Source organism: Physeter macrocephalus, chromosome 20 (genome assembly GCF_002837175.3).
Source record: "Physeter macrocephalus isolate SW-GA chromosome 20, ASM283717v5, whole genome shotgun sequence".
Classification (NCBI taxonomy): Eukaryota; Metazoa; Chordata; class Mammalia; order Artiodactyla; family Physeteridae; genus Physeter; species Physeter macrocephalus.
This window is the reverse complement of record NC_041233.1, coordinates 72,284,724-72,301,310: the sequence shown is the minus strand read 5'-3', so window position 1 is coordinate 72,301,310 and position 16,587 is coordinate 72,284,724. Positions and strand designations below refer to the sequence as shown.

Sequence of the window (16,587 nt, the reverse complement as noted above, 5' to 3'; positions counted from 1 at the left end):
CTTTGTCCCAGCTTACCCTTCCCCCTCCGCATATCCTCAAGTCCATTCTCTACGTCTGCCTCTTTATTCCTGTCCTGCCCCCTAGGTTCTGCAGAACCTTTTTGTTTTACATTCCATATATATGTGTTAGCGTATGGTATTTGTTTTTCTCCTTCTGACTTACTTCACTCTGTATGACAGACTCCAGGTCCATCCACCTCACTACAAATAACTCAATTTCGTTTCTTTGTATGGCTTAGTGATATTCCATTGTATATATGTGCCACATCTTCTTTATCCATTCATCTGTTGATGGACACTTAGGTTGCTTCCATGTCCTGGCTATCGTAAATAGCGCTGCATTGAACATTTTGGTACATGATTCTTTTTGAATTACGGTTTTCTCAGGGTATATACCCAGTAGTGGGATTGCTGGGTCGTATGGTAGTTCTATTTGTAGTTTTTTAAGGAACCTCCATACTGTTCTCCATAGTGGCTGTATCAATTTACATTCCCACCAGCAGTGCAAGAGGGTTCCCTTTTCTCCACACCCTCTCCAGCATTTATTGTTTCTAGAGTTTCTGATGATGGCCATTCTGACCGGTGTGAGATGACATCTCATTGTCGTTTGGATTTGCATTTCTCTAATGATTAATGATGTTGAGCATTCTTTCATGTGTTTGTTGGCAATCTGTATATCTTCTTTGGAGAAATGTCTGTTTAGATCTTCTGCCCGTTTTTGGATTGGGGTGTTTGTTTGTTTGTTATTGAATGCTCCCTAATTTTAAGCTTAAAGTTTTTCTTAGGCTGTACCAACACGTCCTTTATACTACAGTGGCTGTGTCGCAGTGCCTGCCCATGTTCGGGACATGTTAACTACTACAAGAAATATGTCCCCAAACTACAATGACTCAAACACAATAGAAGTTTATTTCCTGCTCATGGGACAAAGGAGGATGGATGTTCCTGTCCCCAGGGGGCTCTCCTCCATGCACTCATTCAGAGATCCAGGCTGACAGCAGCTCTCTGACTTTCTCTCCCTAGTAACCCTGGGGGGGTCACCATCCCAGTCAACTGGAGGGAAGTAACCATGGAATAGCACTCAGCGGGGGTGATGGGCCTGGCCTGGAAGGGGAATACGTTACTTCTGCTCACTTTGTACCAGCTAGAACCTCATTACTTCACCTAACTGCAAGGGAGGCTGGGACATGTAGACTGTTTCCCAGGAAGGGGAGGAAATACATTTAGTCAAGAGCTAGCAGTGTCTGCCACGTGTGGCCATCACACGTGACCTTGACTTGTAGTAGCCAGGCGTTACTGAGGCATGATGTTGAATACCACAAACTGCTATTTGTGGTTTGATGTCAGCATTTTACTTGGATGTATTGATGACAGAGCTGATCAAAATAGCCGCTCAGATTGCCAGGTAATGCGCGTGGTAGAGGTCCCGAGCGTCTCCCACAATGTGTGATAAGTGCTGAAGTAGAATCACATTTCAACAAGACTCAGATGAGAATGTAGTTGCCACCCGTGGAACGTCGGTCAGGGTCACGGCAGAGGCGATGCTTAGTTTAAGGCGAAAAGGGTAAAACTGGGACTTCGTACAGGAGACCAGCTGAAGCAAGATCATCCCAGGCAGAAGGGGCAGCGTGACACATTGGAGGCACAGCGAGGAGTTTAGCAATGGGGGAGTGTGGGGGGGTGGAGGCCCAGCCGGAGAGCGATGGTGCTGGAGAGGGTGGCCGGAGCCCCCTTGCGCGCAGACGGTGAGACGCGTGGGGCAGTTTGGACTTGTGTCTCTAGGGAGTGAGGACACATCAACTCATATTAAGCAAGCGAGAAATGCATGTTTGCATAATGGGAAATGGGTTGGGAGGCAAACCTGAAGGTAGGTCAGTTAGGGTATTTCAGTAGCCCAGGGAAGAACGGATGAGAACCTAAACCAAGGCTGTGGGAATTGAGGGGAGAGCATGAATGTCGGGGGTGTTCGGGGGGAGACTTGACGAGACGTGCTGACTGTTTGCACAGGGGTGCGGGAGGGTTGGGTGCCTGTGGACGGTGATGTGGGATGAGTGAGGCAGGTAGCAGAGAGCAGGAAATGTAGGTCGTATTTAGTAATTTAGTCGTGTTTCGTCGTGTGAAATCAGACATTTAGTAATAGGTCATTTTTTAGCAATGCTGGTGATACTTAGACTCACTGTGGCAAGAAGGTTCATGTGGAATTTCCTTTTGGAAGGTCAGAAGAGAAGGTTGTTGCAGGAGACAGGAAAGAGGCTTCTTTAAAAGGTGGAGTGTCAACAGCAACAGACACTGCTGAGCCGTCGAGTAAGATGACAGCGGCTTCAGAAGGCCCTGGTCATCTTGGCCAAATCAGAGATTTAAGTCTGGATCGCAATAAGTGGCACCTCAGATCAGATCGCTGACAAGCAGTGTCTCAGATGTCTTCTGAAAGTGATGTATAAAGGTGTGCATGTCTGGAAAAACCTGTAAGGGAGAGAGTGAAGCCGATGAGGAAGGGAAAGAACTGGTTAAGCCTTGGCCCCTTATGGCAAAGGAGACAGCCTCTCCTGCCCTTATCCCAGTCGGCCAGTGGCTGTGGACCTTCCCTGGGGCGTCACTTCCCTGGGCAAAGTGGCCTCCCTCAGTGGAGGGCAGTTCTCTCAAAGAGGGACAGCCGGGCACCGTTAGCAGCTGAAGCAGCAGCTGGGGGATGGATAGGCCCACCCAGTAAAGGGAGATGCGGGGGGTGTGGATGTGTGCGCGGGACAGGACAGACAGTCCTCATCATGGCAGCTGGGCCCAGCTCTATCCGGGGGAGGTTATTTGGACCAACAGTGTGGGGTGGTAAACTTGAGGTCAGAAGGGTTTAAATAATCCCCGCCTTGCCTGGTGTCTTGATTACATGAGAAACAGAGATGCCTGATTGTGCTGGGTAGAAGCCTGCTGGATTTGAAATCATAAGTGTTGTGATTATTGATTCCAATAATAAGTGAAACCCCTTAATAACCCTCCCTGAGATAGGATGAAAACTGAGCTGCTTGAAGATTTAAAAAACTCGTGAGCGCCTGCAACCGTGAGTACACGGTAGAAGTTGAAACCATCTACCACTATAAGATACGTGCTTAAATGTATGTACGTACATTGATACTTACATATAGATGTAGAGAGGAGGAGCTCCCAGAGTAAGTTCCGTGGACTCTTGGCCCATTGAGAAAGACAGGTTTCCGTGCTTGAATGCATTTGGGCAACGCTGCGTGTTCACACCACTGCGGCCGGGACAGTGTACCTCATCAGCACATCAAGGCCTCTGAGAAGTCGGTTACCTCCTGCTGTTGTTTATCACAATGCTTCTCAGATTTGTTTACCAATGTGATCTTTTTTCTTTTTCACCTACCACTTATTGACAGTCCACGTGAATGAATCGGCGTATTTAACGCTCTGGGAAACACAAACCTAACTGTACAACATCTAGAATGGTAACATTTTAGACTATCTAACACTGCTTTTGCTGCCGGGAGCCCTGTCTGGGAAGGGCCTCTGTGCTTTCCCCCCTCTGTCTTTGTGCCGATCCCCCCACCCCCACGCTCGCCGGGCGCCCCGCCACCCCCACGCCCGCCCCGCCGTCTGGCCAAATCCATCCTTTATTTGAGGCTCATCTTATATCCTCATTCTCTCAAGTTTTCCTTGGTATCTTCCCCCAGGGTGTGGAAATCACACCCTCTGAACGCTTTTATTATGTAGATTTCTGAGTTCAACCCAGACCTACTGGATCTCTGAGCATGTGGTTTGGAACTGTTTTGTTTGATTTTCAAGGTCTCCAGTGATTCTAATGCAGCTAGACTGGCACAGTATTACAGGCCAACATTTTATGTGGATGGAAGGATGGTGGATGGATGGATGGGTGGATGGGTGAATATATACATACCTGGTCCTTCCACTTGAACCATTTGAAGTCTTGTCTTGATGTCCGTATTAAATATTCATGACTCATTGAGAATATAAGCCTTGGAACTATTGGTATTGTTCTACTGAAAAAAACTTTTAAACATGCTGAGAATCAGTATTGTATATGCTTCTGCCTCAAAGAAACACCTTAATTCTACATATATCATATAAAAGTCTTGCCGGTTGAAAAGCTAAAATGTTTTCATTACACGTTCCATACTCTTGGAAGCATCCCTCTAAGGAAGCCAATACATATTATACTTTTTTATAGATGAGGAAACGGAGATGCCGGGAGGTTAAGAGAGAACTCTAAGTCTGTCCCTCTCTCTAGCATACTAGAGCTGGGCTTAGGGCCCAGGCCAGGCCTTTGCTCTTTATCCCTCTTCCAATGATTCTTAAAGTGTGATCCATGCACTACCAGCAAGCAGAAGAATCTCTTGTTAAAAATGTGAACTCCAGGGTCCCTCTCTGGGGGTGGGGCCTGGGATTCTGCATTTTAATAAGCTCCTCTGTGATTAATGCACATTAATTCTGAAGGATTGTTGTCTTGGAGTAGCACCTCCTTCCTACACGGGTAAGCTGGGACGGGAAAGACAAAAACAAGCTAGTGAAACGTGCACATCTTATCACAAACCATAGGGAGGGAGGGATACCTCAGTATAAATACTGAGTCTAATTCCATTAATATAAATGCTCATATTCCCAAAGAGCCTGGCTCTACTCATAAGCCATATTCAAGCCATAACAAAAAAAAAGGAACAGAAAAGGAAAAGTTCCGTGTCAAAGAACTCAATTGGAATCCTCACTTGGGACTCGCTTCCTTACCAGCAGTGCTCAAAAAGAAAAGAAAAGGAGAAAATCCAAAGTCCGTGTGCATAAAAGTTCCATTCCCCATGGCGGAAGGCTTAATTAAAGTTCTCAGATGTCTCTCTGCAGCTTGGAAGACATTTTTATGAAATTCACATATTACTAGAAGTGGCTCCAACAATTCTCGAGGTCAAAAGCTTTGTAAATGGCCTGGCTGCATCAGGAGCACGCCGCCCTCTTCAGGATTCCTGTCCTGGTTCCTTTCCCTCGAGTCTCGGGGTGGGAAGCACTGACTGCTCCAGGATGGCACTAGAGCGTTTTCCACAGTTACGGTCAAATGACGGAATCCGGAAGAAATGGACTTCCCTGCATTTTCTTTCCTGAGTCTTTCAATAAATATGTGTTGAGGGCTTGTTATGCTCCAGGTACAATTGTAAGCACTGAGGATATGGCAGTGAGCAAAACAAAAATCCTGAGCTTCATGGAGCCCATATTTTAGTGGGAAAGACAGATCATAAACAAACTAGACAACATCACAGTGGTTCCCAAGGTGAGATCCTGGACCAGCAGCACCTGGGAGATGGAGAAATGCATGTTTTCAAGTTCCAGGCCAGGCCCGAATCAGAAATTGGTATAACAAACCCTGCAGGTGACTCTCATGTACACTCAGTTTGAGAGCCACTGTGCTCTCGTGTGGTGAGAAGCTATGGAGAAAAAGACAGTGTCCAGAGCGGGTGTTGCTGATACCGGCAAACGTTAAAATAGGGAAGCGGTTACACCCTGCACTCTGGAGCAGCCCAGATTCACATGCCAGCACTACCACTGTAAACTGTGTCACCTCAAGCAGGTCACTTAACCTCTCTGTATCTTGGTTCTCCTACTGAACAATGGAGCTACTAATAGTACCTTTGTGACAGGGCTGTGAGGATTAAAGGAATTGATGAATATGAAAACTGCTCAGATCCTGATACACAGCACATAATATCCTCATGGGGAGACAGTTCTCTGGGGTTTCTTGCATTACTCACATCTTGCAAGCAAGGCGGAACTACCCTTTTGTTGCAAACTATCTTTGCGAGGATGTTTGTGTATAAACAGTCTTGGAAGATTGAGATAGTGTCTCCCTCTGGATCAAAGAGCAGCCATGCTTACTGTCCAGTATGATAAAGAATGTCTTCCTTTGGAGCTAAGGCAGCCATGCCTATTCCCATTATAAAGATCTGGAGCAGGTGTCATCTGGCCCTCTTCGTATCGCACTATTGGAATCAGTGCAAAAAGTGCTGAGACAATGGCTACCGCTTGTGAGTAATAAATTGTCCTTTGTTCTGATCCAGGAGTCTAGTATCCTCCATCAGCATCCATGAAACAGTGGCAGGCTGTCTTGCTACTTTAAGTAGGGTGAAATCTCAGCCCCTTCATAGCTCTTGATGATACTTGTATAAATGTTTGGGTGTGTGTTAGTATCACTGTTATTACTCCCCACATGTGCCAAATTTCTGGAAGAGACAAAAATACAACTGGTGACTCCAGCCTTCAAAGAGCTTCCTAATGACCCAAAGAGGTTAAATATCTGTATAAAGATGACAAGAAAGACAGTAGAATGGGTTTGAATCTAGGCTCTGGACTCTCACTCTCTATAGGAACTCTCTAAGCCTCAATATCTTATCTGTCAAGTGGCATTAGTAATAATGCTTACCTTGTGAACTTGTTGTGGACGTTAAGATAATGCACATAGAAAGTTTAACCCGAGACCTGGCATTCAGTAAGCACTCAATTACCATTGGCTCATATTACTGTATTAATTTTGTGTGTAAAATATGGTCAGAGCATTTTCCATCCTCTCCCTGGATCTTTAGGGAAGTCAGACCCAATACTGTACCATATTCCAGGCAGAAGCTGCTTTTCAACTACCCAAACCCCAACTCAGTGTATTCCTGGATTCTGCCCAAAAAATTCTCCAAATTAAGCTCCTATAGGTGGGGTGGATAAAGGACTGACTTTAGTCAGAAAGCTCTCAGTTCATATATAATTTGAGTTCATATATAATATGTTAATAATTTGAAGTTTATATGGTTTTTGTAAAGATTTTATTACTGTACATAAAATGCTAGCACATAATATATATTCAACCAATGTTATTCAGTCCCCTTGGCTGCAACAGCATGGTTTAGTGGGCCATTCCTTTTTCATGACCGCATCCCTAGGACTTTTCACAATGACTAGAACGTAGTAGGTGTTCAATAAAAAATTTTGACTGAATGAATGAACCGAAGTACCTGCTAATTAATAAAGTCTTATTTTCCCTTCCTTTGGAGACATTTTTGCTTTAAAATGTCCTCAGTATATTTTTCTGAAACCAAGAGATTCTTGACAAAGATCCTCAGCTTCCTCTCTGCCACTGGCTTTTAAACTTCTGGAAGCCACAGACAGACCCTCTCTCTGAAAAGACACACATGTGAACATATACACTGTATTCTGATATGATTCCAGTGGTTCTTGGATCTCCTAAACACTTCCTATCTAGAGGACCCTACTTAAAACTCCTGTTCTAGAGTGCCCAGTCCACTATGAAGAGAAGGCCAAGAAATCCCGTCCCCTCTATCTGTCCCAAATCAGCAAGCTAGTATGGGCAACCTATATCACAGTGGCTATTTCATCTCTTTAGTCAAGGCCACATAAGACCTACTTCCAATTACTTGTGTTTTAGAAGAGCGAACCTTAAAGCACTTCAGATATTTTGGGTTCCTTAAAATAGATTTGTGGGCTTTAAATAAGCTCAGGGAAATGTTATTGTAAAAATAGGTTCATTCAGTCTTACTGATCATGCTTATCATCCTGAAAAGTCTTAACATACTTTCTATAACTATGTTTCTGCTCTCCCTCCATTCTCTAGTTGTGAGAATACCCAGTGGTCAAAGATTTACCAACCTTCTCTGGGCCCTAGAAAACTGGGCAGTCTACACCCTCCTGGAAGCAGAAAGGAGGACTGGACAGGAGAAGACTTTCTAAAACTAAATCATGTCAAGTGCCTTGTTTGACCTCAAAAAATACTTCACCAGGGTTGGTAATTGATTGACAGGGAAACTCAAAGGGAGAAATGGGGAATGGATGAAAATACTTAAGTAAAACTGCCCAGAGAAAGAACCTGAAAAGTTCAGGCATAGATTTTCTGCAAAGATGAAAGTATAGGCTTTAGCGTACTCAAGAATTAGGCAGCGAGTTTTCTCCTTTCGGAAGCTAAAGAAAAGAATGATCTGCTGCCCAAGACAAAGAAGAAAATGATTTGGGCCCAGAGGGAACTGTCACTCATACCTACACTGTCCAGGGGGCTAGAGAAGGATTATAGCCGCTATTTTGGCTTCTCTAGAGTGAAGCAGCAAAACAATGTCTAGCAGTTGCTAGGCAACCATTAGCTCATCGCTGCCCTTTTCCATTAAACATTATCTCCCTTCTTAGATTGTTTTAATTTATTTTTTTAAACAGGAAAGGTAATGCAACAGAGAATTATCAGTGTGACCTAACAATAAAAATGCATTTGAGGTAAAGGTTTTTGCAAAGATTAGATCACTCTTGGGTGGGATGTTAAAAATAGTGACCGTTGACTGAAACCTCTTCCCCCAAATATTTCCTCACTTGACCTCATGGTTCCCGATGCCAAAAATGACACTGGAGACATAACAATAATCTCTGAATGTTGTAAAACTTAAGGTCAGACATTTTTAAAAAATTTTTATTATTATTATTATTTTTTTTTTGCGGTACGCGGGCCTCTCACTGCCGTGGCCTCTCCCGTTGCAGAGCACAGGCTCCGGACGCGCAGGCCCAGCGGCCACGGCCCACGGGCCCGGATCCTCCCGGAAGGTCAGACATTTTTACATTGATCCAGTTTGAATAATCCTCTCAGTGCTCTGCTATGACCTACCCCAAGCTAGAGCTTGTCCTATGGCAAGTTTCTCTACCAGAAAAGAATGGTTGTTAGAGGTGGTGAAATGGGAGTTCTGGCTCTGATCAGCTTTGCAGACAGCTGAAAGCATATTATTCACAGTATCTGAGCAGAGACAGGGAAATACCTCCTGTTTATGTAAGGAACAATTTCTGGAACATAGAAACGAAAAGTACCTGAAAGGAGACAGGATGAGTCTTTGTTCAGAAACCCACGTGCCTTCAAGTTTTAGAGATACATTTGTGACTTTTACAGGAGGATGAGGCGGTACCCAGCAAAAGGGTATAAAGTCAGGATTAGGAGTGTTACTGGTAGCCTGCCATGCACTACGCACATAGGGTCTTTTTTTTTTTTTAAATTCCAGTAGGTTCGCTGTCTGGCTCAGGGGAGCTGTCTGGGAAGGGATTCAGGGAAAGAAGATGGGCTGATTCCATGGACTGGGGCTCAAACACTTAAAGCCGCGTATATAAAGTTAGTTCTCTCACTTCCATACACACCCAAGATAAGGAGATGAGAATGGGTGTAGGTCCCGGGAGAGTCAAATATGCAAATAACTAGGTCCCAAGCCTGGCTCTCTTTGCTCACAAGTTGTGTGACCTTGGGCAACTTTCCTGTGTTCTTTGTTTGTAAGTGAGGGGAGTAATATCTACTTCATCAGGGCTGTTAAGAGAATTAAACAATATAATGGATGGTAAATGGCAGCCACCCTTATTATTATTATTACTTTATTGTTGCTACTGACACCACCTCACTACCGACGCTGATCCTCTACAGTAGAGAAACATGGTTTCACGCTGCCCCTTTCAGATGTCTGTTATTCCTCCAGGCTGCATTTAGTGTTCTAAATGCAACTCCATCTGGACTAGAAGAGTATATACAACATATAATTCCAACTATATGACCTTCTGGAAAAGGCCAAACTTTGGAGACTGTAAAAAAGGTCAAGGGTTACCAGGGCTGGGGTTGGGGGGCAGAGGAGAGACAAAAAGGTGGAGCACAGAGGATTTGGGGGGCAGTGAACATACTCTGTATGATGTTACAGTGACGGATATATGCCTTTATACATTTGAATGTACAACACCGAGAGTGAACCCTAAGGTAAACAGTGGACTTTGTGTGATTATGATGTGACAATATGGGTTCCTCCTTGGTAACAAATGTACCACTCTGGGTGAGTGATACTGATAAGGGAGGAGACTATGCCTGTGTGGGAGCAGGGTATATGAGTACCTTCTTCTCCATTTTGTTGTAAACCTAAAACTGCTCTAAAAAATTTGTCTTTACATTAAAAAAAGAAAAGAAAAGAATGTAGGTTTCCCTCTTGCAGTCACTTTCCTCTTAAAGTCCAGTGTAGGAGAAAGATGTCATCGGAGTCACCCAAATAGATAAAAGTAACGGGGTAAACGGTGTAAAGGAGTTCTCAATTCCAGGAGAGGCCGCGATAAGTGGACGTGACTGGGTCAAGATGCAGGAGGACCAGGGAGACTTCCCTGAGGACAGGAGAGTGGAGCTCAGCTTTGAAAAGGCGAGAGCGTGGAAGCATACTCCACACCGGGGAACAGCCCAAGGCCCTCTGGTGAGGGGGAGGTGACACTCTTAGAGGCTTAAAAGGATTGGGGGTGGATAAGAGAAATCCAGGAGTGGGGAGGTCAGGGGTGAAGCTTCAGGTCAGGAGTAGAATAAGCCCAGGCCAACCACACAGCGTGTTGAAGACCCAAGCACTCCCGCGATCACTAACATTGGTCAAGCCCACTTGCTGTGGAGGCCCAGGGACCTCAGGGGCTGCCAGCTGCAGGGGCCACCCCTGGACCCAGCCTGCCCCTGCTCCCCGCGGCAGCCCCCTCGGCCATGGTCTCAGCCTCTGGGACCATTGCTGGTGGCTCTCTGCCTTTCTGCACATCCATCTTCCACTCTTAGGAGCTTCACTTAGTCATAGCCTTTCCCTCTACGGTTGAAGAAGTTTTACTTGGTGCTTTTACACCTGCTGTGATCCCCCATTGTCCCAAAGGGGATAATGGTTCTGGAAGAGGCTATAGCGGGTGGGAAAACTGTGCTTAGGAATGCAGCAGCTGGACCCCCGGCCGTCCAGAGAAGCTGGCCCTCCCATCTCAGGACGACTGGACTCCTCACAGCCTCTCCACCCTCCTCCTGGGCTCTTTGGGAGGATGATTGTTCCTTGTCCTTTGGTGCCATGCAGACACGCAACACTTTAGGAGAACATCAAAAGAGCTCCGGGAAACACCATGCTACAAAATAACCTGCACTGTCATCACGTACATGTTTTTATGATCATCAGTTATTTAAAAGGATGTACTCTAGGTACCTCCTGAGTGATTATTGGGTGGGCCAAAAGGTTCGTTCGGTTTCTTCTGTAAGATGGCTCCAGTAGCACTTAGTTGTCTTTAACTTCATTCAAGACAGTTTTGTTAGATTGTATGTGACAGCTGTCATATCAGCGTGCGTTTAAAGAAAGACTTAATCAAAATTGGTGAATTTTTGTGTAGCCATTTTAATATTGAGGACAGAAGAAAAAAAGCAACATTTTCAGCATATTATACTTTATGATTTCCAGAAAGGTAAAAACACAACCGAAATGCAAAACGAGATTTGTGCAGTGTATGGAGAAGGTGCCGTGACTGATTGAACGTGTCAAAAGTGGTTTGTGAAGTTTTGCGCTGGAGATTGCTCGCTGGACGATGCTCCACGGTCGGGTAGAGCAGTTGAAGTTGATAGCGATCAAATCGAAACAATAATTGAGAACAATCAATGTTATACCACGCGGGAGATAGCCGACATACTCAAAATATCCAAATCAAGCGTTGAAAATCATTTGCACCAGCTTGGTTATGTGAATCACTTTGATGTTTGGGTTCCACATAAGTTAAGCGAAAGAAACCTTCTTGACCGTATTTCCACATGCGATTCTCTACTGAAACATAATGAAAACTTTCTGTTTTTAAAACAAATTGTGACAGGCAATGAAAAGTGGATACTGTACAATAATGTGGAATGGAAGAGATCGTGGGACAAGCGAAATGAACCACCACCAACCACACCACAGGCCGGTCTTCAGTGAAAGAAGGTGAGGTTGTGTATATGGCGGGATCGGAAGGGAGTCCTCTATTATGAGCTCCTTCGGTTAAACCAAACAATTAATTCCCACAAGTACTGCTCGCAATTAGACCAATTGAAAGCAGCACTCGACAAAAAGCATCCAGAATTAGTCAACAGAAAACGCATAATCTTCCATCAGGATAATGCAAGATCTCATGTTTCTTTGATGACCAGGCGAAAACTGTTAACAGCTTGCCTGGGAAGTTCTGATTCATCTGCCATATTCACCAGACATTGCACCTTCGGATTTCCATTTATTTCGGTCTTCACAAAATTCTCTTAATGGAAAAAATTTCAATTCCCTGAAAGACGGTAAAAGGAACCTGGAACAGTTCTTTGCTCAAAAAGATAAAAAAAGTTTGGGGAAGATGGAATTAAGAAGTTGCCTGAAAAATGGCAGAAGGTAGTGGAACAAAATGGTGAATACGTTATTCAATAAAGTTCTTGGTGAAAATGAAGAATGTGTCTTTTATTTTTATTTAAAAAACCAAAGGCATGGGGACTTCCCTGGTGGCACAGTGGTTCAGAATCCGCCTGCCAGTGCAGGGGACGTGGGTTCGATCCCTGGTCCGGGAAGATCCCACATGCCGCGGAGCAACTAAGCCCGTGTGCCACAACTACTGACCCTGTGCTCTAGAGCCCGTGAGCCACAACTACTGAAGCCCACGTGCCTAGAGCCCGTGCTCTTCAACAAGCGAAGCCACCGCGATGAGAAGCCCGGGCACCACAACGAAGAGTAGCCCCTGCTCACCACAACTAGAGAAAGCCCCCGCACAGCAACGAAGACCCAAAGCAGCCAAAAATCAATCAATCAATAAATAAGTAAATTAAAAAAAAAACAAAACTGAAGGCACTTTTTGGCCAACCCAGTATTTTATAAGCATGGTTCAGTTGATGATCCATTAGCAAAATTATTTTAGAATAATATTATACTTGTCAGCAAATATAAAAATTATTAATTTGGTCACTACAGTAAACCACCCAGATCATGAGTATCTATCGAGCCATTTCATTAGAGCTGAGATTTTCCTCTGGTTTCAACTTCTAATCGAAAAGTCATTGCTATGAAAAACGTCTAAACACGAATCCCTGTCATTTTTTGGTTTTTTAGAACTTTGATACATTGTCATAATAATCTCATTAAATAATATTTTGTTAGGAAAGGATAAAGCATTTTTGACCAGGAGAATTTTAGGGGGATAATAACCCAAACAATAGAATGGCAATAAATACATCTTGCAGCCTGAGAATTTGACACTGAAAATCAATATTTAATGTTCATTGCAGCATTATTCACAATAGCCAAAAGATGGAAACAACCCAAATGTCCCTCAGCTGATGAATGGATAAGCAAAAGGTCATAGAGCCACACAATGGAATATTATTCAGCCATAAAAAGCAACTAAGTACTAATACGTGCAACAACATAGATGAACCTTGAAAGCATTATGCTAAGTCAAAGGAGCAAGATACAAAAGGCCACATATGATTCCATTCATATGAAATATCCACAAGAGGAAAATCCATGGAGACAGAGAGTAGAGTAGTAATTGCCAAGGAGGGGAAGAGGGCATAGGGAGTAATTGCTAAGGGATACAGGGTTTCTTTTGGGGGTGATGACAATGTTCTGGATTTAGACAGTGGTGATGGTTGTACAACTCTGTGGATAGACTAAAAACCATGGAACTCTATCTAAACTTTAAAATGGTGAAATTCATTTATGTGAATTATATCTCAATTTAAAAAAGAGTAGATATACTGGCAGGCCATAACCATGTTTACACTTACTCAGCTGTTAGTGTTATTGTTTAGACAAATGTTCTGCAGATGTGGTCATGAACCACCTGTACTTTACTGAAGTTAACTGGTCAAACTGCATTTTCCTGGCACCCCATTGGAATGGAAGCAACAGAATCTGCATTTCTAATAAGCTCTTGGGTAATTTTTTTTGCGCAAAAAATGCCTCAGAGGTTACGATTTTGGTTTGGGGCTTTTAAAAAAATCTTTTAATAAACAAGAGATACCTCTTGGGCTCTAAGCTCCTAATAGGAAAAACAACTATTAATTGCAGACCAGAGGTATCATTCTGAAATCTCCCCACATCGTCATCCTTGGAATTTCCCTTATCTTCCTCCCGTGTTGAGCTCTTATTACCTGCACTCCACATCTTCCTCTTTCTTCATCTCTTGTTTTGGTGGCACTCATCTTCGAGACATTTCTAAGAAAGGGTACAGAGAAAAAAAATTTTTCTGAGAACTTGTCTGATTGAAATTGCCTTATTCTACCCTGTAATTGAATGATAGACTGAGTTTGAAATTATAAGTTGGTATTAATTTTCCTTCTGAATTTTGAAGGCCTTATTCCATTACTTTCTATCTTCTGGTATTGCTGTTGAGAAATCTGAAGGCATCATGATTCTTGATTCCTTGTGGGTGAACTGCTTTTATTTTTCTTCTTTTTTCATTCTCTCTGGAAGCTTGTAATCTCTTCTCTCTGTCTCCTGTGTTCTGGAAACTCATGCTGATATGTCTTTGCAAGATCTTTTTCATTCATTGTCCTGGGCCCTTTCAATTTTACCAGCTAATGTGTGTCAATTATGGGAAGCTTTCTTAAAATGTTTTATTGATTTTTTCCCCTTTCTTACAGAAAAAATCCACCTCTCTTTCTAGAATCTCTTGTTTTGCTTTCATTCTGTTTTTAAGATAATATTATCATCTTCCAAGGTTTCAATTGAGGGTTTCATTTCTGGTCTATTTTAAATTCTTGGAGCTCTTTTTACAATTCTCAGAATTTCCCTTTTTATAGTAATCTGTTTTTGTTTTACGGTTGCAATATCTTAGGTCTCAGAGGTTTACATCTAATTGCAAATTATCTGTTTCCACCAAATTGCTTATTTATGTTCATTTGTTTGGTTTTCTTCTTTGGCATTATAATCCTTGTTTGTCTGGTTATATTTAAGAGTGGAGAGATGACATGCTGATTTAAAGCTCTGAGAGCATGATGGGAGCTCAAACACCACAGCCTTATCTATGGTAGGATGACCTAACTGGGCTGTGATTTCAGTGACAGTGTTTTAGGTCTTTCCTTTCAGACCAGTCAAATTCTCCAAAGATGCCACCACTTTCTCCTTAAAGGTTGAAGTCTTGGCTACCAGCTTTCTGGGACCTAAATGAGTAAATGGGTGGGCATCTCAACTTCCAGCATATGTACCTTCCCTTATCACCCTGGCCTGGTATGTTTTCCCTCCCTCTACCATGTCTAATATCTCTCAGTCCAAGGACATCCTGTTCATCTTCTCCAGGGAGAGGATGGGGAAGGATATCAGCTTAAAAGCCAAATGCTTATAAACAGATTTTCGATCAATCCTCCTTACTTTTCCAACCTCCCTTCACCCCCACGTCTAGAGGTAACTGGAGCCATTAGAATTTCTTACCCTTTGTGCAGTGAGTGGGTTTTGGCTTTTCCCATCAGCCCCTAAGGATCCAATCATCTCAGGTTTCTTCATTGTTTCCAGCTTCTATTAACTTGGTTGCTAATGACTCTTTTTCTATTTACTGTCCTTGTAGATATGTGCCTTTAAAAGATGGTTTTAGTATTATGGTGGAAGGAATGAAAGTAGATAAGTTCCATCCACCACTTTTGTCCAGAAATCTCTCTTAGTTTTTTAAATCCACTTCACGAAATGTGATATATGTATAATAAACTGCACCCGTTTAAAATGTGCAGTCCATTAGTTTTAACAGAAGTATATGCCTGTAAAACCTCTACCACAGTTAAGATGCGAAACATTTCCATCACCCCACATATTCCTTGTACTCCATTTGCAGTCCAAGCCTCCTTCTAGTGTCCCAAACAACCACCAGTTTGTTTTTTAGCACTATAAATTAGTTTGCATTTTCTAGAATTTTATATAAATGGAATCATACAGTATTTACTCTTTTTGGGCCTCCCTGGTGGTGCAGTGGTTAAGAATCTGCCTGCCAATGCAGGGGACATGGGTTTGATCCCTGGTTCGGGAAGATCCCACATGCCGCAGAGCAACTAAGCCCGTGCGCCATAACTGCTGAGCCTGCACTCTAGAACCCGTGAGCCACAGCTACTGAAGCCAGCGAGCCACAACTACTGAAGCCCGCGCGCCTAGAGCCCGTGCTCCGCAACAAGAAAAGCCACCACGATGAGAAGCCCGTGCACAGCAATGAAGGCCCAATGCAGCCAAAACTAACTAACTAACTAAATAAATTTATTTAAAAAAAATTTACTCTTTTTGTCTGGCTTCTTTTACTCAGCATAATGATTTTGAGATTCATAAATGTTTTGCACATACAGTTGTTCCTTTGTATTACTAAGTAGTGTTCCATTGTGTGGATATACCACAATTTGTTTTACCATTCTCTGGCTGAAGGGCTTTGTTTCTAGTTTGGGGCTATTGTGACAAAAACTGCTATGAAATTTGTGCACAAGTCTTTGCATGGAACCTCGCATTCATTTTTTTTTTTTTTTTTTTTTTTTTGTGGTACGCGGGCCTCTCACTGCTGTGGCCTCTCCCGTTGCGGAGCACAGGCTCCGGACACACAGGCTCAGCGGCCATGGCTCACGGGCCCAGCCACTCCGCGGCATGTGGGATCTTCCCGGACCGGGGCATGAACCCGTGTCCCCTGCATCGGCAGGCGGACTCCCAACCACTGCGCCACCAGGGAAGCCCTCTCATTCATTTTTAATTTAACTATTTCAATAGCCACATACTGGGTCTTGCTGTCCCAACCTTTCCCTGTGCCAGTACAGCCTACACATTGCTTCCA

General features: G+C 43.5%; 1 protein-coding gene across 1 annotated transcript in view; it reads left to right on the top strand.

Annotated features, from left to right (window-relative positions):
* Positions 1–15,987, top strand: part of FAM204A (family with sequence similarity 204 member A) — a 53,865-nt gene extending 37,878 nt beyond the window's left edge. Inside the window, exon 8 of the mRNA XM_055080942.1 lies at positions 15,751–15,987. Within this exon, the coding sequence (XP_054936917.1) occupies positions 15,751–15,792 (42 nt within the window). The 3' untranslated portion in view covers positions 15,793–15,987. The remainder of the gene's footprint in view (positions 1–15,750) is intronic.
* The last annotated feature ends 600 nt before the right edge of the window (positions 15,988–16,587 follow it).